The 26620-nt window shown below is 38.1% G+C and overlaps 6 protein-coding genes across 7 annotated transcripts; 2 read left to right on the top strand and 4 right to left on the bottom strand.

Annotated features, from left to right (window-relative positions):
* The first annotated feature begins 332 nt into the window (after positions 1–332).
* Positions 333–4579, top strand: LOC103952827 (U-box domain-containing protein 62). The gene is given in 8 exon segments (XM_048590713.1): positions 333–1336; positions 1455–1779; positions 1872–1953; positions 3024–3081; positions 3612–3704; positions 3808–3902; positions 3987–4057; positions 4176–4579. Coding segments are annotated over 8 exon segments (1329 nt in total). The 5' UTR covers positions 333–855; the 3' UTR covers positions 4300–4579.
* Positions 4580–4914: 335 nt separating this feature from the next.
* LOC103940654 lies at positions 4915–8359 on the bottom strand. Its single transcript, XM_009350809.3, has 7 exons — positions 7817–8359; positions 7625–7730; positions 6114–7214; positions 5874–5936; positions 5573–5793; positions 5365–5483; positions 4915–5234 (listed from the first exon to the last, which is right to left on the bottom strand). Exons 1-7 carry the CDS (start codon positions 7883–7885, stop codon positions 5126–5128), a joined length of 1788 nt encoding a protein of 595 aa, XP_009349084.3. The 5' UTR covers positions 7886–8359; the 3' UTR covers positions 4915–5125.
* A 763-nt stretch (positions 8360–9122) lies between these two features.
* LOC103940649 lies at positions 9123–10365 on the bottom strand. The gene has a single exon (XM_009350804.3). It carries the CDS (start codon positions 10029–10031, stop codon positions 9309–9311), a length of 723 nt encoding a protein of 240 aa, XP_009349079.1. The 5' UTR covers positions 10032–10365; the 3' UTR covers positions 9123–9308.
* A 5528-nt stretch (positions 10366–15893) lies between these two features.
* Positions 15894–18727, bottom strand: LOC125480201. The gene is made up of 5 exons (XM_048590775.1): positions 18706–18727; positions 17564–17783; positions 17320–17407; positions 16333–16402; positions 15894–16173 (listed from the first exon to the last, which is right to left on the bottom strand). Exons 1-5 carry the CDS (start codon positions 18725–18727, stop codon positions 16136–16138), a joined length of 438 nt encoding a protein of 145 aa, XP_048446732.1. The 3' UTR covers positions 15894–16135.
* A 2791-nt stretch (positions 18728–21518) lies between these two features.
* LOC103940646 (chalcone isomerase-like protein 2) lies at positions 21519–23158 on the top strand. 2 transcript variants are annotated; one of them, XM_009350801.3, is made up of 5 exons: positions 21519–21674; positions 21817–21900; positions 22009–22164; positions 22356–22582; positions 22848–23158. In XM_009350801.3, coding segments are annotated over exons 1-5 (630 nt in total). In that variant the 5' UTR covers positions 21519–21673; the 3' UTR covers positions 23010–23158. The 2 variants fall into 2 exon arrangements, with proteins under 2 accessions (XP_009349076.2, XP_009349075.2); XM_009350800.3 differs by having other exon boundaries at positions 21521–21680.
* A 1961-nt stretch (positions 23159–25119) lies between these two features.
* Positions 25120–26142, bottom strand: LOC103940645 (RING-H2 finger protein ATL74). Its single transcript, XM_048590616.1, has one exon. It carries the CDS (start codon positions 26059–26061, stop codon positions 25408–25410), a length of 654 nt encoding a protein of 217 aa, XP_048446573.1. The 5' UTR covers positions 26062–26142; the 3' UTR covers positions 25120–25407.
* Between the last annotated feature and the right edge of the window lie 478 nt (positions 26143–26620).

Here is a 26620-nt window from a genome sequence, read left to right as displayed (position 1 = left end):
AGGTTAAATTGCAGCAAACAGACCCACAGTAAAACCACAAATTAACTCCAAAAGCAGTTGCATTTCTTTTCACCTTTACCAGAACTGGTTCTAAAAACTTAAACCCCTTACCTCAAATTTGCAAAATACTCATAACTTACCACATTCGAAGGAAATAAAAATGAAAATCATAAAACGCTCATTCGTTAAATTCACGTAATGAAAGAGATAGAGTGAGTGAAATATAACCCCGTAACATCTAAGAACTTTCCAGCTCATTCATTTCAGTGTCAACGTCAATGTCAATGTGGATTTTATGTACTTGTTTTGGTTTGTATGTGTGTCGGTTTCCTTGTCTTCTCCATCTTCCTCAATCCTCGTCAATGTCTTTAGTCCCCCCAAAGCTCTGTCCTTTGTTGTCTCATAACACAAACACCATTGCCACCTCATTCATTCGACGTTGTTCCAAGATGACATGGCCAGCTGCTCCAAATGCTTAACCATCTCCAAGAAGGAGAGTTCTAATTCTGAAGAAAATTCATATGATTTTGTAATTTCCCAATTTTACTGTGTTCCGAATTACAATTAAAATTTTGAGCTTTAAGTCCTTCACCTTTTCTAATTTCCACCTGAGCTCCCCAAATCTTAGAACCTTTCCACTTTTTCACTTTCCCCCTAAATTCCATGTAAGTGAGAGTAAACACTCTCTAGAGTGTCTTTTTCCCACCCAAATCAGTCTCCTAAAACCCTAATTCACTTTCCCCAAACCCTCCAAAAGCAGTTGAATTTCCCCTAATTTCAGTCCCCAAATCATGCCCAATTCCCCAAATTAGGGTTTCCAGTTCCCCAATTCCCCCAATTCCCCCAACCCCAAGGATGTCCTCCGAAGAATTGGGTCTGGTTTCGACCCAGAACGGGCTCAACTCTCCAATCGTGTTCCAAGACGAGAACTTGCGATTCAATTGCGGAGCTCCACCGCAGCGCCGGGTCGGGGACACGGGTCCCAAGACCCGCGAGCTCACCGGGTTCATCGACGACCGGTTCTTCGCGCCACAGAGCTCGGACTTCCGGCGGAGCATTTATAGCGAGAACTTGGATCGGCGGGACCCGCCCGAGCCGCGAAACTGGAACTCGAACGGAGCTGATACGACGCCGAGTGGCGAGGGATCGGACGAGGACGACGATGACGAGGACGACGACGACGAAGACGTGGACGACGATGATGAAGGTGATGGCGGGCTTGTCGGAGTGGAGAGCAGAAACAAGGGCATTGCCGGTAATAATGGGAGTAATGGGGAGGACAAAATGGGAAATGGGAAGGTTAAGCATCATCAGCAGCAGCACCTTTCTTCTTTTGGTAAGAGATTTTTGTGTAAAGTTTTGATCGTTTCATAAATTAGTTTCTAATTTTGGAAACCTTTGTCGAATGTTTGATTTTTGGAATGTTGTTTTTTGTTTTTTATGTTAATTTTAAGGTGGGACTGTGATAGTAGGATCAAGTAGAGAAGTGTTGGTGAAAGAACATAGTGCTGGACAGCAAACAGTGAATAACAACACAAGGGCTAGTCCCAGCAGTAATGCGCAGCAAGGAAGACTGGGGAATTACCACAATGCCGTCACGGTTGCTGAACCGGATGGCGACATGTATTATTCGCAGTATTTGCAGGGCTCTGACGGGTCTGGTTCTGCTCCGAAGGATTTGGTTGTGGAAAATGGTTGTGGTCTTAGTGGAAGAAAGGATGTTATGTACTCGAGCGATTCTGGAGAATCTTTGAGGGCCATTCTCTCTGATCCTGTGACGTGAGTTTTGTTTTTTCATATACTGGTTTTGCATTTGATTCATCTGAGTTTTAGAATTTGTGACTGAGTCTTTGAGGTGTGTTGAATTTCAGGGGAGCTCTGATGGACGACGCAATGATATTGCCTTGTGGACATTCCTTTGGAGGTGGTGGAATTCAGCATGTTATTAGAATGGTGAGTTCCTCGGAGTAGGACACACATTTTTCTCTCATATATAGGTGTGATCGTTTCTGTTTGCTTTGACAATATTTGGACGATCCTACACAAAAAAACATATATATTTCTCAAACATCATTGCTTTCTTGCTAGGAATTTTAACTTTCGTCACAACCTCTAAAGCTAGACCACAAGCTAACATATGTTCTCTGCTGTATTTTGGCTGTGTATGTGCATATGGTTCTACATCAAATCTAATAACATGCATAATTACAATCTCGGGTTAAACTTTGAAACAAAGATAGTCACGGCCCACAGTATTGTCGTTGCTTTGATTGTTTTCCTTTCTTCAGGGTGTCAACATGTTATCATATATGCATGTCATTAACTGTTTTCCGTGGAGGATGCATAATCATAATCATACAGTGATTAAATGGTGTGGCTTCATAATCATACAGTGGAGGATGCATTGAGGAGCATCCATGGATACCTTGGGTGCTGACCCTCCGAACTTCGGTGAATGTCCATGGATTCCTTGGGTGCTGCCCTTTTGAATATTAGAGTTGGCTTCATAAAAGGCCTCCAACTGTTTGATAAAATGTTTGAAAGAAGAGTGAATGAAATGGTGATCTTAGTGAATAACAAAGCATCCACAAACATATTAATGGGATGAAATGATATCAAACATTGTTAGTGTGTTCAAGATAAGTGTGTTTCTTTGTTAATCATTCATATGGAAGCAGTCTTGGAACATGTTAGTTACCCTCGCAAATGAGCATTAACAGGTTTGCAATATGCCTTTCCAAATGACTTGCCTACCAAGACTCGATAAAATGGCGATATGCATGCTATTTCTGGTAAAAAAAAAATTTGCGTGCTGCACGCACTATTCTAACATTATTTCCTAGATCCGCCACTGTAATCATATGTTTTTGCATTCACTATTTTGAACCTTTTGCTTACAAAGTATATCTGGTACATGCATGTGGGATTCTATGAACCAATAAAAAGTTTTGCCCTATCACTTGCAAATTTTTGTTTCGTTTTAATTGTCAATTTGAAGTTTTATTTTCTTTCATAATTTCCAGAAAGCTTGCTACACCTGTTCTCAGTCAATTTCAGAAGACTTAATTGCTCCAAATCTTTGTAAGTAAAAGTTTCTCATTGATGGTTTATAATCCCTTACCATGTCAAAATATATCTCTTTCTGACGAACTGTAACTGAAATTATATTGCTTGCACATCGTCAATGTAATGGAATGAGCAGCACATCATTTTCCGATTTCCTGGTTTTGTTTGTTACATGCTGAACTTCTCCATGCCAAAGTAGCATCAGTAGCCTGAAAAAAAGGAATTAATGTTAATGCGCTAGGAATCCATGGTGTAATATTCTCTGACGTAAACATCATTTAGTAAAACTCCAGTGTAGGAAAAATGTGGAAAAATTGAAATCTCAAAGAGAGAGATGGAATCAGAAACGTTGGAGTAAAATACCTAGGGATCATCAAGTGTCTTAGAAATAGAAAAACATTGACGTTTTAAGTGGAAAGATCAGGTTTTGGGGATCCTGTAGATGAAGAAAAAGGATGAAAGAATAACTGTCAGATGACAAACTATACAACATTTATTTGTTTTAGAAATCATTCTAGTATAACAGTTTTGTCTCACACGTGCAGCTCTTCGAGCTGCTGTGCAGGCATTCCGTCGGGAAGAAGAGTTACAGTTTTATCGCTCATCCAAAAGAAGAAGAGAAAGGTTTGACCAGGTTTGTCTTTTTTCATGATTCAGAAACGGTTGCATCATTAGGTTTAAAAAAAAACTGAGGAAAAGATTATCAAAACCTCGAAACCAAGTCTTTATTTTCTCATGTAGGAAAAGGTGGTGGTGGTGATTTAGTTTTCATGGATTCTCCAAGGGGTAGAGGTGTTCAGTTTCCGTTCGCTGTGACTGACAGAGTTATTATAAAGGTTAGCAGACTAAAGTCCCAATCTTGGCTCTCGTTCTTGTTCCATTGTTTGTTCGAACCAATAATTGGAGTGATATTGTCACAGGGGAACAAGAGGACACCACAACGCTTCGTTGGACGCGAGGCTATTGTGACAACACAATGCTTAAACGGATGGTTAGTCATATTTCTAATTTTATTCCACCTTAATGATATATATTGCTTGCCTTACATGCCTTTGTCAAATGAGATGCCGGCTTAGATTTGTTTTAATGTATACAAATTGCTTCAACAGGTATGTGGTAAAGACGTTGGATAACGCAGAGAGCGTGAAATTGCAGTATCGCTCCCTTGCCAAGGTAGCCGACGACCCAACGTCCAAGCCAATGTCAAGCAAGATGGCACCTAACTGGCTGTAGGCCATACTACTTCGTCGGCAATATGCCACGCTATAACTAACTTGGTTGTTTAAGAAGTTTCTGCCTCTGTTTAAGTTGTATTTTATCACGAGCAAACATGGTGACATTCCGCGTTGTAAATTATAGAAGCCATGTCACAACTTCTTCGACGAAAGCCCCTACAAATGTGAATTTAGATTGTACAAAATTATGTATCTATATGTCTTTATGTTGAGCAATGTTGTATTTGAATCCTGTGTAAACCTTTGAAGGTTGATATTCCATTCTTTGCTTATATGCCCCTTGCATCTTGCCCAAAGTCACACTTCGCTTTTCATTTTGTGTTTAATGTGATCTCATTTCGTCAAATTGGTCAGGAAAATCGTTAATTTGGCTAATTTGGAATTTGACGTTTTGTTCAAAACAAGGCATTTCTTTTTGTTTTTGCTCGTTCCACAACAACCAAGTTTAACTCTTTTCTTGATCAATTAACATGTCTGCGAAGCCACTCCCTCCAATTGAGAACTTACATAGCATGGGAACATAGTCAAGTGGCGTCCTGTGCCAATAAAACAAGAACATGTAGACAAAAACTTACTTGTCGTCACTTCATTGTTATCTAATAAAACCGCCAAATGTTCCAAACGGATTTAGCATTCAAATGTTCAAAAGATGCTGGGAATCGACAACTCATTGTTAGCCAAAATCAAAGTGATAAATCTCAAGAAAAAAGCCAGCAGATTACATGTTAATGTTACAGACTCAAACACTTAATGAACATAGCCTCAAGAACCTATTCTACTTAATTAGACAAAGATTGAAGGAAGGACTGCAGTCCTGAACAAGATCAGAAACACGGCATGTTTGTCGACAACAGGAAGTTGCACGTCGAGTAAATGGAAGCTGCAGCAGCCCTAACAGTTAATGCCTTTTCTGAGTTATCCAACATCAGTGGTCTGCAAGACAAACAAAAAGAAATATGATAAGATTACAGCATTTGCTTTAGTTGAAAAAATTGAATTACAATCTGACTCTAAGCAACTTTTGAGAAGAATTCTGCTTAGATTTATGAAAGCAAAAGTTTACCTGGCATCATTTTCAGATGTTCCGAAATGTTGAATGCCGGAAGCAGCATTCCATTGGACCAGTTGCAAGCCCTGGTCACAGTGAAGCTGCATTTCTTTTACTTGGTTCGACCAACTTTCCTGAAATTTATTACCAGTACGTTCTGTAAGGAAATGCGTGCAATAAACAAGCTATGAAATGAATTCAAGGTTTCTTTTCGAGCACTCACAAGTTGTTCCTCTTCCTCAGAAAGTGCTTTGTCCATTTGCTCAAACAGCGGAATCCACCTTGCTCTATGCATATCTGCAATAGCACATCTAGAAAATCCATGGGCGGAAGTTTTCATGATCTGAGAATTATTCTCCTGATCTGGTGAAAATTCTTTTGCCAGCAAAGATGGCAAATCTGTAGTTATTACATCTCGAACTCTCTTCCTACTGCGCCGCAATGCTGCAGTTACATAATAAATAACAGATAAGAATATGCTCCCTCGACAAGATCCACTAGTGATATAAGAGATAGAGCATTACCTTCAAGACGTCCTTTGACGTCCAGAAGAATAAGTTCCAACCATTGAGAAGCAATGGTAGCAGCTGCAAAAGAATGAAAACTTATATCAAATATCACATTCAACCTTTTTCAACAGTGTATTCATGTATGATCTTCCCTAACCATCACTTAACCACTAACTTATACCACTTGCATGCATTAATAAAGTACAACTAAATTACTGAACATTTAAGATTAAAAAAATGAAGAAATAAAATGACCTTTGATAGAGAGATAGGATGATGTTTCCTCACTAGACAAAGGGCTGTCATCGTCATGCGCCTGCATTGATGATGACAACTTCAATGCTAGCGAATCTTCCTCTCTTTCAGGGATGGAGTGCGATTCAAGACTTTTACCACTAAACCTCTTTGCTGTGGTTCGTTCAACATCTCCACCTTTGTCTACTGGAATCAAAGAAGATTTGTTCATCAATATAGACAGCCCTCTTGTCTGCCAGTCATGACAGACGGTATTTGGAGGCCGATTTTCATGATAGAGATGAATTGCAGAGTCATTCAAATTTCCAATGTCCTGCCCGTTCCCAATTTCAAAAGTTCCACTCTTCGGATGGGTTGTTTGCTTGTTTCCCAGGCGGTCATTTTCAAGTCTTTCTAATTTTACAAGGGACTCTATTATTGAACGGACCTGTTTTCTGTTCCTGACATGGTTGATAATCCCAGGGTTCAGTTCATTGAGCAGTCCACTTGGAGCAGCAACCTTCGCGAACCTGTCCACTTGCTCCCTCTTTGCGCGTTCCATCTTTTTCTTGACCTCGTCATTTTTAGTCTTCTTGGGATGCGGTTTTGGCACCGGTATGCCTCCATGAGTGGATGATAGGAAACCATTTTGCTTCATCTCCTTCCATACTTTCATTGGATCTTTCTCTTCGAGTGGGCCAGTGCAACTCCCACAATCAGAGGCAGCTCTTGGCTTCAAGGAATTGGTGCTTTTATAAGGATAAAATGGATCTTGTTTTTCTGAAGTAGAAACATCCGCTGCATTGAGATCCAATCCAATGCCTTTCGCCTTTTCACATTTACTCTGATCCCTAAGCAAGGTGATCTCAAAACTCTCGGTGCATTGCTGACTGTTGTTTAGAACCGTAGTTTTGCCAATGCACGCACCAGTAGTCAGATCTAGTCTAGAAGCATGATTGACTGGTACTGACAATGTATTTCTCCAAGACTTTCCAGCTTGGGAAGCATCTACACCCAAAGTTATAGGCACCTCAGTAACTTGAGACATCTCATCATCACCAGATTGAAATTGATCACTTGATTCCTTGTTTTTCAACGATGTTGGATTATCGGTCTGAATTCCTGCGGAATAAAGAGTAGGAGTTAAGCAGTGAACCCCAAACCACTCCAAAATGCAAACCCAAAACAACCTCGTTAATGATTTTCAAACACAACTCAATTGCAAATCCCATGAAGCTACTTACTACTTAAAATCTTGGACATCAAAGTCTCAGATAAATCATAACTTTTCAGGGGGTTTCAAATGCATTAAACTCTGACCTGTAAACTGAGTGCAATTTGCACAAGTACTTGTAATTGACCAATTTCTATAGCACGATAAAAGTACATGAAACATTAAAATTTAATAGGTTTAAAAATCAACACTTTAAGCGCCAAATAATTGAAAAATCATTCCTGAAAAGGGAGACAACATTCCACACCAATAGAATCAATACAGCAACAAGAAATTTCTTAAATTTAAGATAAATTACCTTCGGACCGGCACACTGTCTTAAGATCTCGCATTTTCGCCCGTTTGCGAGGTCCCAGCTCACGTTCTCGTCCCATCTCAGTACTGATTCGCTTCTCCCCAGCAATCTAGAACCCAATAAAATGAATCAAAAGCCAGAACACAAATGCCATAAATTTGAACCAAGCGCAGGAATTAAAAAAAAAAAACGCACCTTTGAATCGAATCTATGTATCGGGACTGCCCCGTCGGAAACTCTCCCCGAATCGCATCGATTCTCCATAACCTTCGAACCCAATTCAAAAAACGAAACTTTCAGGGCGACCCTTCTGCAAAAACCACTAAACGTATCTAATGGGCGCGAAAATTTGAAAACTTTCCACCCGGAAACGAAAAGGGTTTGTCACAAAACGACGAGTCTTCGTTCTTCCGAGGAGAAATCAAGAAATGGGAAGCGTGAGGTCGGAGATTTCGATTGGGAGGGAGGTGGGTTTGCTGGGGTTACGGTTTTTGATTGGGGGCGCGCAGGAGGGCAGATCTCCGTCGGACATTTTTATTATTATTTCGATTTCGAGATTATAAAATTTGAATTTTTGCAGGAGAAAAGAGAAGAGCGCGCACTCTCTCGCTACTGAGTTACAAACGTTGTTCGTTTGAAATTGTGATTTGGGAGAAATCTTTTAAGATTAAACAACGGCAAACAACGTGGGGAGTTTTCAAATTCAAACCAGGTTTTGGGATGGAGGGGTTTTTGATTGGCTTGGGCCCAAAGGGGGAAACGTCATGCTTTTCCTTTTCCCACGCGTTCCTTATTAGGGGATTGTTTGGTTGCATGGATAGGTTATAAGTGGTCAAAATTATCGAGAGAGAATCCTCGTCGGGTTCTCTTTGTGAGGATTTCGAAGATCTTCAAATCATATTTATTTATCGTGCATCATACGATCAGTTTTCGTCAAGTACTGTTTATATTCAATTTTAAATAAAAAAATTTACAATGATTTCTGATCGTACGATGCACGATAAATAAATATAATTTGAGCATCTCTGGAATTCTCACAAAGAGAATCCGGCGACAATCCTCACTCAAAATTATTACCCATCTAATTTTGTGCTGGGATCATGGGTTTGTAATAATTAGGACTTTATCTCACATCACACTAAAATCTTGGGTGGTGCTATTTACACACCCATTTTTACCCTCTTACACATAATTTTCATTTTCCAAACATCAAATCAACGAATATCAATAGACAAAATTTAACAAGATTTTCAATATCCGGATATCATATCAAATATATTGAAGAACATCAATGAAAACAAAAATTAACAAGCGTATGTGGAGGTAAAAAAAAGTGAATGGAACTACCCTAAAATCTTATCTCTAATTGTGTATTCATCAACCTTTTTTATGGAAAAGATGCCCATATACTTTAACCGCCAAATCTAATGCGAAAAACCTAAATCTCAATTGCATTCGTCCCTAAGTTCAAATATAATTAAATAATCAAACAAACAAAAACTAAAGGAAATGAGTTTCTACCTTCCCATTAAATTGGTTTCTTCTTGGTATATCATAATCATCATGAACTAAATCATTCAACTTAACATCAATTCATCTCCCTTTTTTACATTTTTGTTTTCTTCTGGAGAGATCAATCAATTTGGTATTAATTTACAATTGTGTTGGAATGGAATGGGAATTAGTTTCACTGGGCCTGGGCCTGCAATAACCAACAATTCTTGAGCTGCGACTGGGCCTTCTCCCTGAAACTGCTGACCCGAACCAAACAGAAATGAGTGCAACCCAAACCCATTCCCAGCCCGAAACCCGGCCCGCTATCCACTTTACTCGTCTTCAACAAGTAACAGGCGGGCGCACTCTCCTCCCCCCTCCCCTGCACCACTAACCCCCACGCCCTCGTGATCGCATCCCCTCCCTCATTGTTACCGCTGCCCTCTCCGTCACCGTTATCATCATCTAATTCTTCCACAAAGATAACGCCGTCCGGGAACGGCGCCACTCCCGCCTCCCATTTCCGTCTGAGCCCGTCCCAATTCTCCTCCTCCACCCGCTTCTCCGTCTCCAGCCTCGGCCTCCCGTCCGTGCTTCTCCCGTACACGTTAACCAACAGCGGTGCTTCCCGGAGATTCTTGACAATCTCCACAACCGACTCCCTCATCCACTCGTCCAACTTCTCATACGCCGCCGCTGCCGCGTCGCTCCCACCGCCTCGTCGCCGTTCCCGCCCCAGCGCCTCCAATCCCGCCCCCGCCATCGCCAGTACCTCACTTCCTCTTTTGCCCCCGCATCCACGTATCATCGAAACAGTCTGTTTGGAAGAAGGACTGCAGATGCAAAGACTGTTCTGACGGCGGTGATCAAGAACGGTGTTGTTATTCCTTCCGAACTGGACTCCCAGCGACGCCATTCGCAATCGCAGAGAAAACGTCGTCGTCCAAACAACTATCAGCGTTTTCTGGAAACGTTTTCTTGCCGCGGACGTCTTTGGAAACGTTTTCTTGCCGCGGACGTCTTTGAATCTGAGTCAGGATTTTGTGGTGGAAGCAGGAGCTGTTACTGTTAAATAGACGGCGAAGAGTGACGGAGTTGGATTCCGAATACAAAACCGACTGCTGTTTTTCTCGTTTCCGAGACCGGTTAGAATTCAAAGAGTCAGTTAATAAAGGAAGACGGCACGAGGCAGCGCGTGTTCGGATGCTTCGTCCCCACGCGGTACACGTGGACCGGGAGTATAAATCCTTGGCGTGGAACATGATCTTTTGATCCGGACCGTTGGTGGTGATGACTTCTGGTCAGATCAAGGGTGTTGGAGTTTTTAAATTGTGGCGTGCACATTTTAGTTATGGATTGAGTGGGATATGAAATAATGGAGGGGGAAGGATGGGTCCCATTTGGCGATGGGAGGACGTGGCACGTGCTGACTCGTGGAAATTGCAAGCAGCGCGGACGCTGGCACAGCCCGGACCGCTCCGTGGAAAGCTCGACCAATGAATCTAGAGAGAATTGACACGTTGGCAGAGCTGTTAGGATTTATATATCCACGTAGACAGAGTAAATCCACCTGGAATTTCGGCGTCTGTTTTGTTGCAAGAGATCGAGTGGATGTGAAGTGTATGCGATTGCAGTCAGCAGGCACCCACATCACATCATCATAGCCTCTCTTTTTCTCCATTGGCTTTAAACTGTACAACCCCAACTTCTTCTATGGCCCATTTTTGTATTTGTAGCGTGATGTTACACGATATTTTGATATACGTGATATATCATGTTTTATTATATAAATAATGAAATATGTGTGTTAAAATATTAATAACTTTAAAAATAAAATTTTCACCATTTACATAAAAACATGTGATATACCATCTATGTTCCCGTCATAATGAAAAATTTCTCGTGATGTTATCGATATATTTGCTGGTCTTTTGTTGAATTATAATTGAATTTTATCAATATATAACGTAGGTTGGAAGTTTTTGGATTGCAAAAATAGCAACGCATGAGAAGTTAGTGTATCATTATTTTATGTTACCTCTTTTAATATATTTCATTTTTGGATATGACATATGGAAGGTCCTATGTTCTATTGGAACAAAACAAAAACAAATAAAAAGAAAAAAGAAAGTTAATATATCAAATAAGGAATGTGATATTCACACACCTGATTTTACTTCTCACACATCTTTTTAATTTTCGACCATTGGATCGGATGAATTGAAGAAGATCAACGAACATAAATTATCAAAAGTTGTGTGAGAAATAAAATAGGATATGTGGATAACACATCCTATCAAATAATTACAACACAAGAAAAGCATGATTAAAAAACAGTACTCAAATATTGAGTATTTGAAACATGAAACTTGAAAGAAGGCTGCATCCTGCATGTGGGTGGTTGTATCAAGGAACTTGGTCAATCCCCTCAAATAAGACCCATACCCCTCGTAGATAAGACCCATACGATGGACTATTGAGGAAGACCTTGAACAAATCAAAGCTCCAGATTATGGTGTACGGAAAGGGATTCATTTTGGGATCCCTTCTACTAAATTCATCCAATCATTTAATTCATACCTTTGAAATTTGATCAAACAACTAAAATTATTATAACTTTTAAAAGACTCCCTGTTCGTAGCCGTTGAATCAAATTTCAAATATCCAGATTGATTAATTTGGTGAAAGCAATCCGGAGATGATCATTTTCCATGGTGTGTGTGGAAGAAAAATGATAACATTTTTTTTTAATTTTCTCACACACTTTTATTTAATTAATTATGCTTGTAATTTATGTTTGATTTATTCAATTTGATACCATAAATAAATAGGAGTACAAGAGAAGCTAAAAATAGTTTATAAAAATCACATATGAGAACATTATTGAACTATATGAAGTTCCAAATAACTTGTAACATGATACTGAAATATAAAATTAGGGGTTTTCATTACAAATGTTTCCTAAAATTGTCCCACTAAGCGGAGTTGGTGTTATCTTAGACTGCGGAAGAGTTAATCTAAAATAACATCAGCTCCATCCTCCGTCAAATTTGTCCTACATTTTCTGAAACTAATATTTAAGTATATAAAAGCTACAACTTGCATATTAATTTTCTTAGAACTTTTGATTCGTAGCATTACAACTAGCGTTTTCTTGCTTGTAGAATCTATTGGTGACATCTATGCTGACAGTCTCAACGTATCCATGTCCACAATCCACGGTGCTCAATTCAGTTGAACCAGACAAAGCACTTCAAGAACCTAAAATTCATTCTGATTAAGTGCAAAATGAGGTGTGGAACCTATGGTAGGCGGCAACAGGGAGGAGGTTATGGCAGAGATAGTGCAGGCTGATATCGATGATGACAGTACTGCTTCTGGTTCATCGAGAAAGAGAGAGCGCGAGTGAACAAATTGGATATGAGTACAAGAAAACTTTTTGCATAACTAGATTAACATCAATGAAGCCTGAATTCCAACTGTAGTAGCAAATTAGGAACAAGAACATGACATGCATCGTTTTAGTTCTATATACATGACTAAGTCTCTTTAACTATAAATACTAGGCCATTTTGAAATTGATATGACATCAGTATCAGGCCAGTGAGACTAAGTAAGACCTTTGACCAAATATTTTTCAACAATCAATTTCACATACTTTTCTACCACATTCAAATTCAAACATTAAGTATTTTTTATACTAAATGTTAGGTCTCAAGTTCCATCTAGTTGGAGACGACCGTGCTGCAAGCTGCAGCTTGCGTAGATTTCATCAGAGCTCTCTGATGCGGTGCTTGGCCCTAATGCGCCCATAATACATGAATTTCCAGTGCTTTGTGAAGCGTCGAGGGTGGAATATCAAGAACGCTTATTCCAAGTCCAGCTTTTCAACTATAAGGAAGAGTTCATCACTATGATAATTAATGTAGCGAATGTTTATGTAGAGGGATTCTTTGCTAATAACCGATATCACCGTTTAGGAGGCGCTTTTTCAAATGTAAATGCTTACCGATCTTTATTTCCCTACACTAAGGAGCTTAATTTTGGCGACATGTATGATGAACAAGAGCATGAGGCGAGAACAAAAAAGCTTAATCTTGAATTAGGACATGTGCAGTTAGATAATGCCATTTCCCAATTGTGCTTTATGAACCATGTTTCCTTTATAGCCGAATCACTTCTTTTGACCATTCAAATGATATCCAAAGAGGTAAGACTTAGTGCAATAAAGCGTCATATCGTTCTCACATAGACACGAGAACAACTTACATACTGACTATTTTGTCGGTTGATGTCTAACAAAATTAAGGATGGCTGTCTCGAGAGATACATGGTGCATGACCATTTGGAACGTTACAAAACTCTATTCAAATTGGAAATAGAGGATAGCAGTATGTCAAAATGGGTAGCTCCCATTCACCTAACCTTATTACATGTCTGGCCTTTATTACGCCACGTAAAAATCCGTGATGCGGCCCAAATACTAATGAGGACTCCAAGCAAATATGTATGACAAAAGTAACAGGATGGATTGCTGGTTTTGATGGCAAATGTCTTGAGGCAAATGATAACTTGACTTCCCCTATTTGTATTTGTCACAATGCAATGACACAAAACCTAACCAACAATGGACCTTCCAAACGTATGGTGAAATAATGTGGAAGGAGAGAGATTATATGAGCATCGCGTAGTAACATCGTCAATATTGTGTTAATAAATCATCATACAAAACCAAAGGCATTGGGTGAATCATCCATTGTCCTAATACCTAGCATCTCACAATCTATTAACACAACATTAACAATAATACTGCCCGATGCCCACACAATATCTATCCTTAAACACTAATTGCCCCATCTGTTTGGAAAGTTCACTATTGGTTGGCTTTCGTGCTATTGTACTGTGACAAATACAAATAAGAGGAGTTGAGTTATCACTTGCCTCAAGTACATTTGCCATCACAACCTGGCAACTCGTCCTATGACTTGTGCTATACACATTTGCTTGGAGTACTCGTTAGTATTTGGGCTGCATCGCATATTTATGTGAAGTAATAAGATCATACGTGTAATATGGTTAGCAAAATGGGTGCTACAAGTTTTGAATTGTTGGTAGTCCCTATTTCTAATATGAATGGGACTTTGGAACGTTTGAAAAGGTCTTGCACCATATATCTCTCGATGGCAGTCGGCCAAATTTTTTTTTTTTTTTTTTTTTGTCATCAACCAACTATATAGTCAGTATGTAAGTTGTTCTCATGCCTATGTGGGAAGCAATATGGCACTCTATTGCAATGAGCCTTACTACTTCAGATATCATCTGAATGATCAAAGGAAATGTCTAGCTATAGTGGAAACATGTTCCACAAATCGCAATTGGAAAATGGCATTGTATAAGGATTAAGCTTTTATGTTTATGCCTCATACTCTAGTTTATCATATTTGCCATTGAAATTAAGCTCCTCATTATAGGGAAATAAAGCTCAATAAGCATTTGCATTTGAAAAAACGTGTCTGAAGTCGCGATACTGGTTCTCAACGAAGAACCCCACCACGTAAACATTCACTACGTGAATTATCATAGTGAAGAACTCTTCGTTGTAGTTAAAAAGATGGACTTAGAAGAAATTTTCTCTATACTCCACCCTTGACGCATCATAAATTACTGAAAATTCATGTACTATCTATGGGCACATTGGAGAGCTCTGATGAAATCTGTGTATGTTGCAGTCTGTAGCACGGCCCCAACTAGAGGGAAGTTAAGACCCTAGTAACATTTAGTATTAAAAAATACTAATGTTGAAACTAAACTTATGCACATCCGTAGACGGAGGCGAGATCTAGTCGTAATCGTAATTGTCTATGATATCCGGCAAAAGGAGAATGAGGTTGATTATGGAAGGTGTGGTTGAATCCGAGAAGACTGCCTACATATATCTAAGGAGGAGAATTAAACCATTGGTGTCGTTCTAAGGACGAATAATGTGAAGTATGCACATTGTGAACCATCCTTAATGAATAGCCTATGAGTGGGTGTTAAGGACATGAGTCTTTGTTAGGCATAGAGATAATATTTGTGTAGTAGTCTTGTAGTGAAGATGAAGAATCCTTAGTTATGAGTGATTAGAGAATCCAAAAAAGTTCCCATATCCAAAGAAGAGTTCCTTTATAAATACTTAGGCTAGAGTATTTATAGAGATCTTGAGAATCTTTGTAGGGAGAGTAATCCCAAAATATCTAGGAGAGAATTTTGGATAGATGTCAAATTGTACTAGGATTGTGATTACATTGCTTAATCCCCAAAATATCCTATTTGACTTGAATTAGGGTTTCTTTACTTGGGTGACAAGTAGATCTTATGACTTATGCCTAGCATGTCAGACTACATTACATGGCTTATGAGCATTATGGTTCTTCTTGCCACCCAAGGTGCCACGTGTCATGGTCCTAGAAAATTATGGTCCCACAATTAGCACTTTCATCATCATGTTTGAATTTGAAAGTAGTCGAAAAATATGTGAATTTGATTATCCTCTAGCTTGGTTGAAGAAGATTTGATCAAGGGCCTAACTTAGTTCGAACATGATTTGGTCTTTTCTTGAGGAAAGTAAAGCCAGATGAGTGATGTGTATTCAATTTGAAAATGACCTAGTATTTATAGGTAAAGAGACTTGGTCATGTATATGGAAACTAAAACCATGCATGTCAGCTTCTTGTTCATGGAAAACCATACATGGAATGTTCTTGATCCTAATGTTCTTGGAAATAAGTAGATCCTATTTGCTCATGCGCGCTCTCTATCTAGGTTAGTCACTATAATTGTATGCTTCCCAAGCTGCAAAAATTCATCCATATTTTTTCTTTCGTAAAAACTGCTATTTGAATTTGTTGACGAAAACGATAACCCAAGATTTGGATTCAGTAACAAAAAGTTATTGGGCAAACTCACTCTTTGAATCGTCCACCTTCACTCGTTAATTCCTTCACCGTAGCACGAACGAGTTTGTCGTGAAAATCCATTTCACGCATCGCATCGATGGCTGCGTCCATTCAGGTGTCCTGCAAATACCAAGTGAAAGTGCAAAATCTGAGAAAACAGCTCCTAAAAATCTCTGAATAAAAACAAGAAGGAAATCAAATGTGAGAAAACAAAACTTATGGAAGAAAAATTGCGGGAAAAGGCGAGAAAGTGTGAGAAAATGAAAGTAGAGGCTGAACCTTTTTGCCTTGTGCTCTTGGACCTAGCCATTGTTGGAGCTCCGCCGCGCCACAATCTGAAGGCACAAATCTGTTTTGTTGCAAGAGATTGCGTGGATGTAAAGTGTATACGAGCTCAAATAAGACTCATATGATGGACTATTGAGAAGGACTTGAACAAATCAAAGCTCTAGATTATAGTCTGTATGCCCTTTATTCAAAAGGATCTCCATTTTTTGGTAAATGCATCCAGCCTCGAATCTAAGACCTCCTATACCCATATAGTTATCGTACTAATTGTTTAACTAAGCAAAGTGCGTGAGGATTTTGGGTTTTGTTTGAAATGTGAAATGGGTTTTGCATTAGGACAGTGAATCCATGGTTATTTATTAAAGATGGTTTTCATACGCTCTTGATCTAACAACTTCTTCAAAAAAGTGGAAGGAGAAGATGTTGAAAATAGGATAAGTTGATTGCTTTTGTTTCTGTGTGCTGAACCTGCTTCCCTTTAGGTTCGGAATCTCATGGATCTTCTTCATCTAGCTCTCAGACTCCAAGCGAAACGTCTCCCATACTGCAGTTGGAGATAGAGTTAGAGACGGAGTTAGTGGCCGTGCACTAGCGAGAAGAAGTGAGCCCTAACTCCATTTCTAACCGCTGCAGTATGGAAGACGCCCCCTGCTTGCCATCTGAGAGATAGATGAAGATGATCCCGAGATCCCCAACCTATGGAGAAACAACGAGTTCAGCATACAAAAACTACAAGAAGAAGAAACAGCAGCAATCAACTTATTCTAATTTCAACAGCATCTTATGGTTCTACTTTGTCAAGCAGTTGCTCAATCAAGAGCATGCAACAACCTCTTCTATAAATCTATTCACTGTCGTATTATTTCTCTTATCAACATGAAAGTAAACTCCTTTTCTCATTTCTAACAAAATCCCAAATCCTAAAGCGATTTCCTATGAGAAAATAATGAAAACACATATAAAAAAAAATAAACGAACCTTCAGTAATTCCTTCACCGCAGCACGGAGGAGTTTCTTGTCAAAACCCGTTTCACGGTTCGCATCAGTGCTGCGTCCATTCGGGACCCTGCAAATACAAAGTGAAAACGCAAAACGTAAGAAAATAGCTCCACCAAAACTCCATTTTTTTCTTTCTTTCTGAAGAATGGGAAAAAACAAGAAGGAAATCAAATGAGAAAACTAAACTTGTGGAAGAAAACACGAGCGAGAAAGTGCAGGATACCCGAATGGACGCAGCCATTGATGCACCGGTTTTGAATCGAGGTCGTGGAAGCCATTGTTGGAGCTCCATTGCTCCACAATTACCCAAATCTGCTGCTGTGTTGATTCTACTTGAAATGGAAAAAAATGGGAAGGAACTTGAGGGGTGCATGAGGTGAGAACAATAACTCTGAGTCTGCAAATTGTAGGTGGAAGTTTGATTGTCACACTAAACCTACGTACTTATTACCAAAAATCACCCCTATTAATTAATTTTTTTTTTTAATTTTCCATACAAGTCTCCTTCTTCCGCGTGAGCTACCTAAAACCCTAATCAACCCTGCACAAGTCATTCTTTTTAGGGGAAACTTAATACGAGTCCAATTTTATGAGCCATTATTAGTTATAGTCCAATTTTGTTTTAAATTTTGGGTTAGGTCCAGTGATTTATTATCCACTTAAGCTTATTTGTATTTTCTTGCCAAATTTACCCTCAAATTGACTAATTAAGTAATTATTATTTTTTTAATTTGTGATTAATGTTATCCTTAATTATAAGTTTAGGGATTGAAATCTCTTTTTTTCTTCTCATTTCCCCAACCGTTAATTTCTCTTTTCTTGTTTCTCCCTCACAATATCTTTCTCTTCCTATGTTATTTTGCTGAGTAATCTTCTTCCATAACATTCCTCTTCTCCTCCTCTTCCATAACAATGATGAATATACATTTGATTGGTTAAAAAAAAAAAAAATTGCATTAGTGTTTTGGATTCTTCGTTTTTTTTTTTTTTTTTTTTTTTGCTTCTTTTTCTTTTATATATGTATATATATATTTTATTTTTTCCGAAGTTCTATTGAATTAGCATTTTCTCTAGTGTTTCCTCCCTCAATATCATTTTTCTTTCCCATTTTTTTTATTTGTTTTATCTACCTATATCACTTGTCCTTTTTTATTTTTTTCATATTATAATGTACATGTATCATGAATAATTGTATTTATCTACCTATATATATATATATATATATATATATATTATATTCTATTGATAATTTAAGATTAATTGTGTTTATCTACCTATACCATAGGATTTTTTTTATAATACTCTACCCATATTAGAGATTAATTGCATATGTATCATATGTTTTTTTGTTTGTAAATTAACTACCTGCATCGCAGATTGATTGCATTGCCTACCTGCAACACAGATTAGTTGCATTATCTACCTACACTAGTTTGATTATATATTATTTAAATATATCTTCATGACATATTTTGTATTTATGTACCTATATCATAGGTTTTTTTCTTTTCGTAATCTACTGTTATCAAGAATGTATATCACAATAGATTTTGTTGTTGAAAAACATGGCATGAATTTTAATTTTAATTTTTTTTCCTTGGATATTGAATAGATTAAAGGCTTTAATGATTCAAATTTGGATAAATCAAGAAATTTAAATCTATTTTCATTTAGATTATAAAAGGGCAAAATAGACATAAAAAAATCAGTTATACCTAAACTGATAAGGCACATGGAATTGGACTCAATTGAAAAGTAGCTCAATTTTTTGGACTCGGATCTAAATGCCCCTTCTTTTTAATGCAGAGGGCACAGCGTCATCTTTACACGCTACCTACTCTTAAAGATATAACCTCATTTAAACCTTCTTTTGATCGACCACACTATTTGTATTAATTCCTTATTACTACTATTACTATTATTGGCCGCCTAATCGGATAAGTGGTTCCGCGGTCATAAAGTAGCCCACGTGGTAAAAGAATTCAAATTTAAATCCATGTGACATAAGTCTGTTAGAATTTATGCCAAAAATTAAAACTTATGTTATTCTAATATCGGATATAAATCCTAACAGACTTTAACCATAAGTCCACAGGGGTTTAAATCCAATTTTTTTTACCATAGAGGTTGTCTTCGGAATGCCTTATGATCATGGGAACTATTTATCCGATTATGCCTTAATAAAAAAACTGTTAGTATAAATTCCTTATTACTACTATTATTATTATTTAGGGACCAACATGGCACTCCAAGCACAACTGCAGTGGTATTTGCAAATATAACATGCATGGCCGATCGCGTTCATGCACCCCCCAGAACTAAACTGGAGAGGTTTTTAGATTTAGATACCTTGTTCCTCTATTTTTCGTATTAAACATGTAATGATGTATGCCTTTTAAATTTTTTATTAAACATTCTTGTACAATTTAAGTGTCACGTGTATAAGTCACGTTAACGTATATAAGCTAATTAATGAAAAACTGTTTGAGACATGATTCGTTATATAAGGTTAATTAACCATGCGAACGTTTGCAGCTCAAACAGGTAAAAATGTTTAACGCTACACTGCAAGTGAGTCACGTTAACGTTGGATTTTTAATAGCACAAAATGTGCATGTTAATATATGACAAGGTCGGCTACCAAAAAAAAAAATTGTTGGAGACAACATTTGCTTGCTCATGTACATTTGAAATTATATTAAACAATATATTGATGGTGTTAAGCGTGTACTCATGCATATTCTGGTGAATTTCAATTACTATAACGTATCGTATTTAAAATTTTCACTTCTCCTCCTGATTCCTAATAAGTCGCAAACTGATTTTATTTTTCCAGGTACCGGCCCGCCCCTTGGCAATGCTATTGGGCTTCTTATTATAATGTGGAGGCGGATCTAAGGATTGGCCCAATGCTATGGGGCTTCCATAAAATCCCACCCACAATATTGTCGCAGTATGGTTTGAGAGTTTTAACGAAACATTTCAGGTATTGTTCACTTTTAACGAAAATTCACATTTTTACTTTTTTCATAGTATTATTCACTACATCTTTATTTGTCATTTTTCATTAAAACTAAAATTTTGTTAGACTTTTCGTTAGTTTTTCTTTCTCTTTATGCTTTTGTCTTGGAGTACTAGAGTTGTAATTTGCAGTATGTTTATAAAAAGTGTAATTTTACAGGTTAGCCAAGTTGAATTTAAGTAGCAAGATGAATTTTAAAGACCTTACGAAGCCTCCTGCCTATTTAATTCAAACTTTTTTCGATGACTTCTATGTAGTCATTGAAGCTAAACTAATTATTCTTTAAAATTTATTTTTTGTTCTTAGGAGGGTGGACCCGTACGATGTTGATTTATAACTTGTGACAACAGAACAGAAGTGATGAATGAGGGTGGTTAGGTAGAAGGAACGGCCGATGCAAAACTTGAACTGTTGCACACGTGGGTAGCTGGAGGCCCTCCAATATAATTTTCAGCTAAAATAAAAATATTTATTATTTTCCGTAAATGCCCCTAACTAAATTCTTGATACGATAGGTAACAAATATTGAGGACTTGTTAGCAACTTTTGGAAGAATAATATGAAATATGAAAAGTGACTGTCTTGGTGCCTTGCAAACCAAGCGACACACTCTTGGCAATTTGGGAGGATTGAATTCTCACAATCCATTCCTCATCAATTACAATCTCTCTTCTGTATTTTGTAAATTTTAACCTCAATTCCTATTTGCTTTTATAAGCAATAATACTGAAGGGGAATTCAAATTACGAACATGTGCAAAAATAAATGTTATTAATCAAGTAATGGTAAACATTTTACCAACTCATTGTATGCTTATTTATTTCTACAAGTAACTCGGATCATCGAAAACTTATCTTACATCAAAGTATAACTGACGAATTTGTTTCGAGGTATATTATTAGCTAACAATTTATGTGTTATAATATGATCGAATCCATACCACATTTTAGTACTCTACAATTATACAATAATTACCCTAGGTTGTGCAAGTTACTAATTGAGGTGTCAACAAGCTAGGGACCCAAAATTTAGAAATTTGTAATCAAAATATGGGGTTGTTATTGTAATTTTAACAATTGCAAAGTTAAGTTGGAGAAAGTGAGATATGATCACAAGCTTTCTATCCTTCAAAATAGCACCACCTACCACTTGCTAGGAAGGCAATTGTCAGCTGAAAATCTCACGCCCCAAGATATATAGCCCCTCAAACAGCGGTTACATGCAATCCCAGTAGTTTTTTCAGACAAATATTTCCATCTCCTCCCTTTTTCTCCACAGCTTCCTGCTAATCATACCCCAAATCACAAAGCCAGTAAGAGTAATAGCTCTCTGCCTCTCTGCTAAATTGCTAATCACTCCCCCTAATGTTTATAGTCCCATTTATTTTTATATTTTTTATATTTTTTTTGGGTGGATTTTTTCATGATTAAAGTTTTAATCTTTGTGTTTTGCAGTGGGCACTGAAGTTGTAATGGTGGATGAAGTCCCTTTTCCTCCTCAGATCACAACCAGCAAGCTATTATCTCTGCTGGGTCAAGGTAAAGTCATCATCTTTTTCACATGCTATTAATTACATATCTGGGTTTTAACTTTAATTAGCAAAGTAAATCGAAAAATTACTGATGGGTAAATTGGGATTTTCGCAGGAATTACCGACATTGAGATTCACTTTCTTCAAATCAAGTTCACAGCAATTGGGGTTTACTTGGACCCTGAAGTTGCTTCACACCTTCAACAGTGGAAGGCCAAAAAGGCAGATGAACTTGCAGAAGATGATGACTTTTTTGATGCTCTTATTTCTGGTAAAGTTTCAATCTTTATCCGTCATATTCATTTGGCTAATAGCCCAATACCAATTTGATAAACGTGTGTCTGGTCAGTTGATCAGGTTAATGTTCATGTAGCTGGTGCTGAGAAATTAGAGTAGTTTAAAATATCGACCAAATTTGAAGTTAACCCAATTAGTTTTTGATCAAGTTGTGCGTTCATGTAGCCCCTGTTGAGAAGTTCATTAGGGTTGTGGTGATCAAGGAGATCAAAGGGTCACAATATGGAGTGCAGCTTGAGAGTGCAGTGAGGGACAGATTGGCAGCTGATGACAAATACGAGGAAGAGGAGGAGGAGGCCTTGGAAAAAGTTGTTGAGTTCTTCCAATCAAAGTACTTCAAGAAGGATTCCGTCATCACATTCCATTTTCCTGCAACTTCTGCCGCGGCCGAGGTAAAGAATCATCTTAATCAAAGGGTAGAAAGTAAAAAGTAACATGAATATTGTTGAACAACGTAAAATCCTCTACCGAGACATTTTGCGATGAAATCTCACACATGTTGTGCTGATAGGCAGTTAAACTTAAATGCACATTGAAGACGATATAAGTGTTGATTAGTAATTACTAATTAGTTGCTGACCCGACTCTGTGAAAGCTTTGGCAAACATCGTTACGAGCTATTGTTTAATTTGTACTTGAACTTTTATGTGTATGCAGATTGTGTTTAGCACCGAAGGGAAGCAAGAGTCGAAACTCAAAGTGGAGAATGCAAATGTGGTGGAGAACATCAAGAAATGGTATTTGGGTGGGACAAGAGGGGTGTCTCCTTCGACCATCTCCTCCCTGGCCAACGCACTCTCAGCTGAACTGAGCAAGTGAGTTAACTAAGGAAGGTCTAGTTCTTGGGGCTTATGGGATGTTACTGTTTGAATTGCAAGGCTCGTTTTGAAAGTTTGTGAAGGGGAAAAATCTGCGGTTTCTTGTTCTGTTTTGCGTAATAAAATGAATGATATATCGAGTTCTGTCCATTCAAATGTATTGTGCTGTTCGACAACATACATGACAATACATTATTAGTTTGAAATACTGTCACAGTGACGTATCTGGTATAGATAAGTGTTTCTCGTGAAGGAGAACGTCGGTCTTCGTACTCTTTACCGTTGAAAATGACTAATCCGTCCTGTCTGTCCTCAAACTTCTTAAAATCTGTTGAATTATTATATCAAGAAAACTTATTGGTAGCACATTGTTGATCATCCTGCTCATAGAGGTCAAATAATATGATCACAATATGAATATAACATTGTTGATTAGGAAATGGACCGGGCTTGATTTGGACTATTTTGGGCCGAGCCGACTTCAGGCTCAAAGTCTCAGCCCCACCTGCCTTATACGGGCCGGGTTGAACCTTGGCCCAATTAGAGTGGCACAATTGGTCCGACCCGTGAGCAGAAGAATTAATTTTTCTATTATTTCATACAATGATTATGGAGGATGATTTTGGCAAGCCAAGAGTCAACGATAATTAGGTATTAAACTCGAACTTGACATTCAGATGCAAACTTGATTACTTCTCGTCTTTCACTTACAAATATTGAAAAATATCATTACTTTGTAGTACTAATGACAAGATTAAATTCATTATCAACTCCATCCATATGATCTTCGAGACTTGGATAAAAAGATTGGCCTCAAATTCTCTCTTCCTAAATAAAAGAATACAAATAGTCCATGACGACACTATCATTCAATTGGTCATCCATGACAAGCTTTAGTAGATATTTTTTCAGTGTGTCTAGAATACAGATATATACGTCATATGTCATTATATAAATGAAAGGAGACTTGAAAAAAAAGAAAACGAATTGTCACCCCTTGTATACTGATGTATGGCATTTTGCTCCGTGTTAGGCACATTGAAAAAACTCTTTGAGCTTTAGATGTACCTTATTGGTACTTTTCATGTCCTCTCGTTTTTGGTGTACTAGTCATATATACCTAGTGGATCACTGCACATAAATTTAGTAATGCACACTTCTAGTGGACACATTGTTTGAAGATTCTACTTCAACCAAAAAGAAATTGCCACAAAGTAACGAAACCTGAGTGTATAATATATATCGTCCGTTAAGTGATTTTGACCATCCATTTAATTTCTGTAAATTATTCAATACACGTATTTCGTATTTCAGTCAAAATAGTGTTCCTCAAGTTTCTATACCAAATATTGCCTTGGCAGTAAAGTAATCTATGGAATCCAAGAAAAATCTCGAAGATGAAAGGTATATTTGATCAATCAAGTTGAAAAGAGGAGGGGGTCGTCCACTGATAAAATATGATGCTTAAGAAAATGCCTTCAGCTCCTCATTGCTTGAAAACATGGGTTTGAAATGAGATAGTGCAGGAATCAAATTTCTTGTGGGCCAACAAAAGGTGAAGAATGCAGGGGGAAAAGAGTTTGTGATTCCATTCTGTTAGCACAAAATGGTGGTTTCTTTTCCTTGTGTTCCTCATATAATTGCCCATCAATTCAAACAGGGAAATTCTAAGGTGCTTGGATCATGGTCATGGAAATGCTACTGCTTATGTTTTCATTAGCTTCCCACTTTTCTAACTTAACTTTTACTATCAGTTTTTCATCAACAAAAAGAGGGAGATTCGAACTTCAGATATTTTTCAACACCATGAAGAGAACTAACGCTAGACCAATATCTGGGTGATTTACATTCTCGTGGTGGAAACTAGAACAAGTATCACTAGATCCATTCTAAAATGTTTAGGTTGTGATTTGAAGTTGAAAATTTTCATGTTACATATATATGATATAATCACCATCTCGATGGTCAAATAATGATTGTATATAATACATATGTTTACATGAATTATATCTTACCGTCAAATTGTGGTTGTATTAAATATATGTACGTATTGTATTCAATCCCTAATTTTATATTCCTCAACTAATTGCAAAATAATCAGAAGACCTACATTAGTTTGACAAACTCCATCTTCCTTCTTTAACACATGTGATTAAAGAGACAATGGTATTGCCTCAAAATCCTCATATACAACAGAGAAACTTACGAGGATGCCACATTATGACGACATCTATTAAAATTAAGCACTGTCATTCATTTTAACTTAATCACATTGTAATATGTGATTAACTTAAAAATACTGTCACAATTGTATCCTCTAGTATAAGTCCTCCTCCAATTGTCCATATATAAGCATTGCCCTAGCACCCATTCTTAATAAAATACAAACACTCTATTAGCTAGCCAGCCTCATCAACGGAGATTGTCGCATCACCTTGTCCACCTGATGATACATTTCCAGCATGTCTAGCACCACCACCATCAACATTTTCGGCCGAATCCGAACTGCCTGCAGCCGGCTGCTCAAGCAACGAATGGCGGCAAATCGGGCACGACGAGTGTGACAAAAACCATGTGTCTATGCACCTGACATGAAATCCATGGCTGCATTTCGGCAGCAGCCTCACTTTCTGCCCGTCTGTAAACTCTCCAAGGCAAATTGGACAATCTGTGGAGGGAATATTTTGTCCAGTCCCATATACCACGATGGGAATCTGGCGCAATGTGCGCTTTCTAAGCCCCGTGGCCGCCAACCGCGCCGCCGTCTCGTCTGGTGTCTCAGAAGAGAACCTTCTGCTGCATCTCAGCGCACACCGGACTATTGAGTTTAGTCCCAATGCAAATATCAATGCGCACAGCAAGGCTGCTAGGATGATGACCATGTTGGTGTCAAAATTGGCATCATTGGCATACGTATCATGTGCCTTGCTCCCATTGGCTTCACTGACGTTTGTACCACGTGGTCTGCTCCCATGGGTTGGTGATGCTGGTGGTGTACTTGTTGGTTGGTCTAGAAGTAGGCGGTGTGGACGGTGGTGATGAAGAGTTACCATTGATTGATGAATGATGAACCTTTGATGGGTTACTTCAATTCACCAAAATTAAGACAACAAACTTGTAGCTCAGTTAGTTAACTGTATCCACTTCGTACAACTGAGGTTTCAAGTTCGTTTTTCACCAATTAAATATCGCTATATCAATTCACTAGGGACGCACTGCTTAATTGGTTGAGAGCATTCAACTAATACAATCCGAGATTCTAAGTTGGATTCCGCTCTCCCGCTAAATATCAGTTGACCAAAACTAAGAGAACCCAATTTCCTCTACTTGAAGAAAAGGTAAAAGAAGGTACCTTTTTGGTGAAGCTAGGCAAATAAGCTTGGAGTTTGACGTCTCCATGGCTTTTTAGCGCCAAATCGCACGACAAAGGAGACTGAGAGAAGGGATTTCATCTTCCCCATGTACAGCCAAGGCTTTCTCTTATTTTTGTTCCACTGTCTAGCTAGCTGAGAGAGAGAGAGAGAGAGAGAGAGGCCTTTAGGGTTGCTAGCAATGTCTACAAGGATTGCAATTAGATAAAAGGACTTTCTAGAAAAGCATATATATGGATAT

Source organism: the organism of the source record quoted next, unplaced genomic scaffold (assembly GCF_019419815.1).
Source record: "Pyrus x bretschneideri cultivar Hongxiangsu unplaced genomic scaffold, Pyrus_bretschneideri_v1 Contig32, whole genome shotgun sequence".
NCBI classification, from domain to species: domain Eukaryota; kingdom Viridiplantae; phylum Streptophyta; class Magnoliopsida; order Rosales; family Rosaceae; genus Pyrus; species Pyrus x bretschneideri.
Note: the sequence above shows the minus strand (reverse complement) of the source record. Positions and strands in the feature narration are given on the sequence as shown.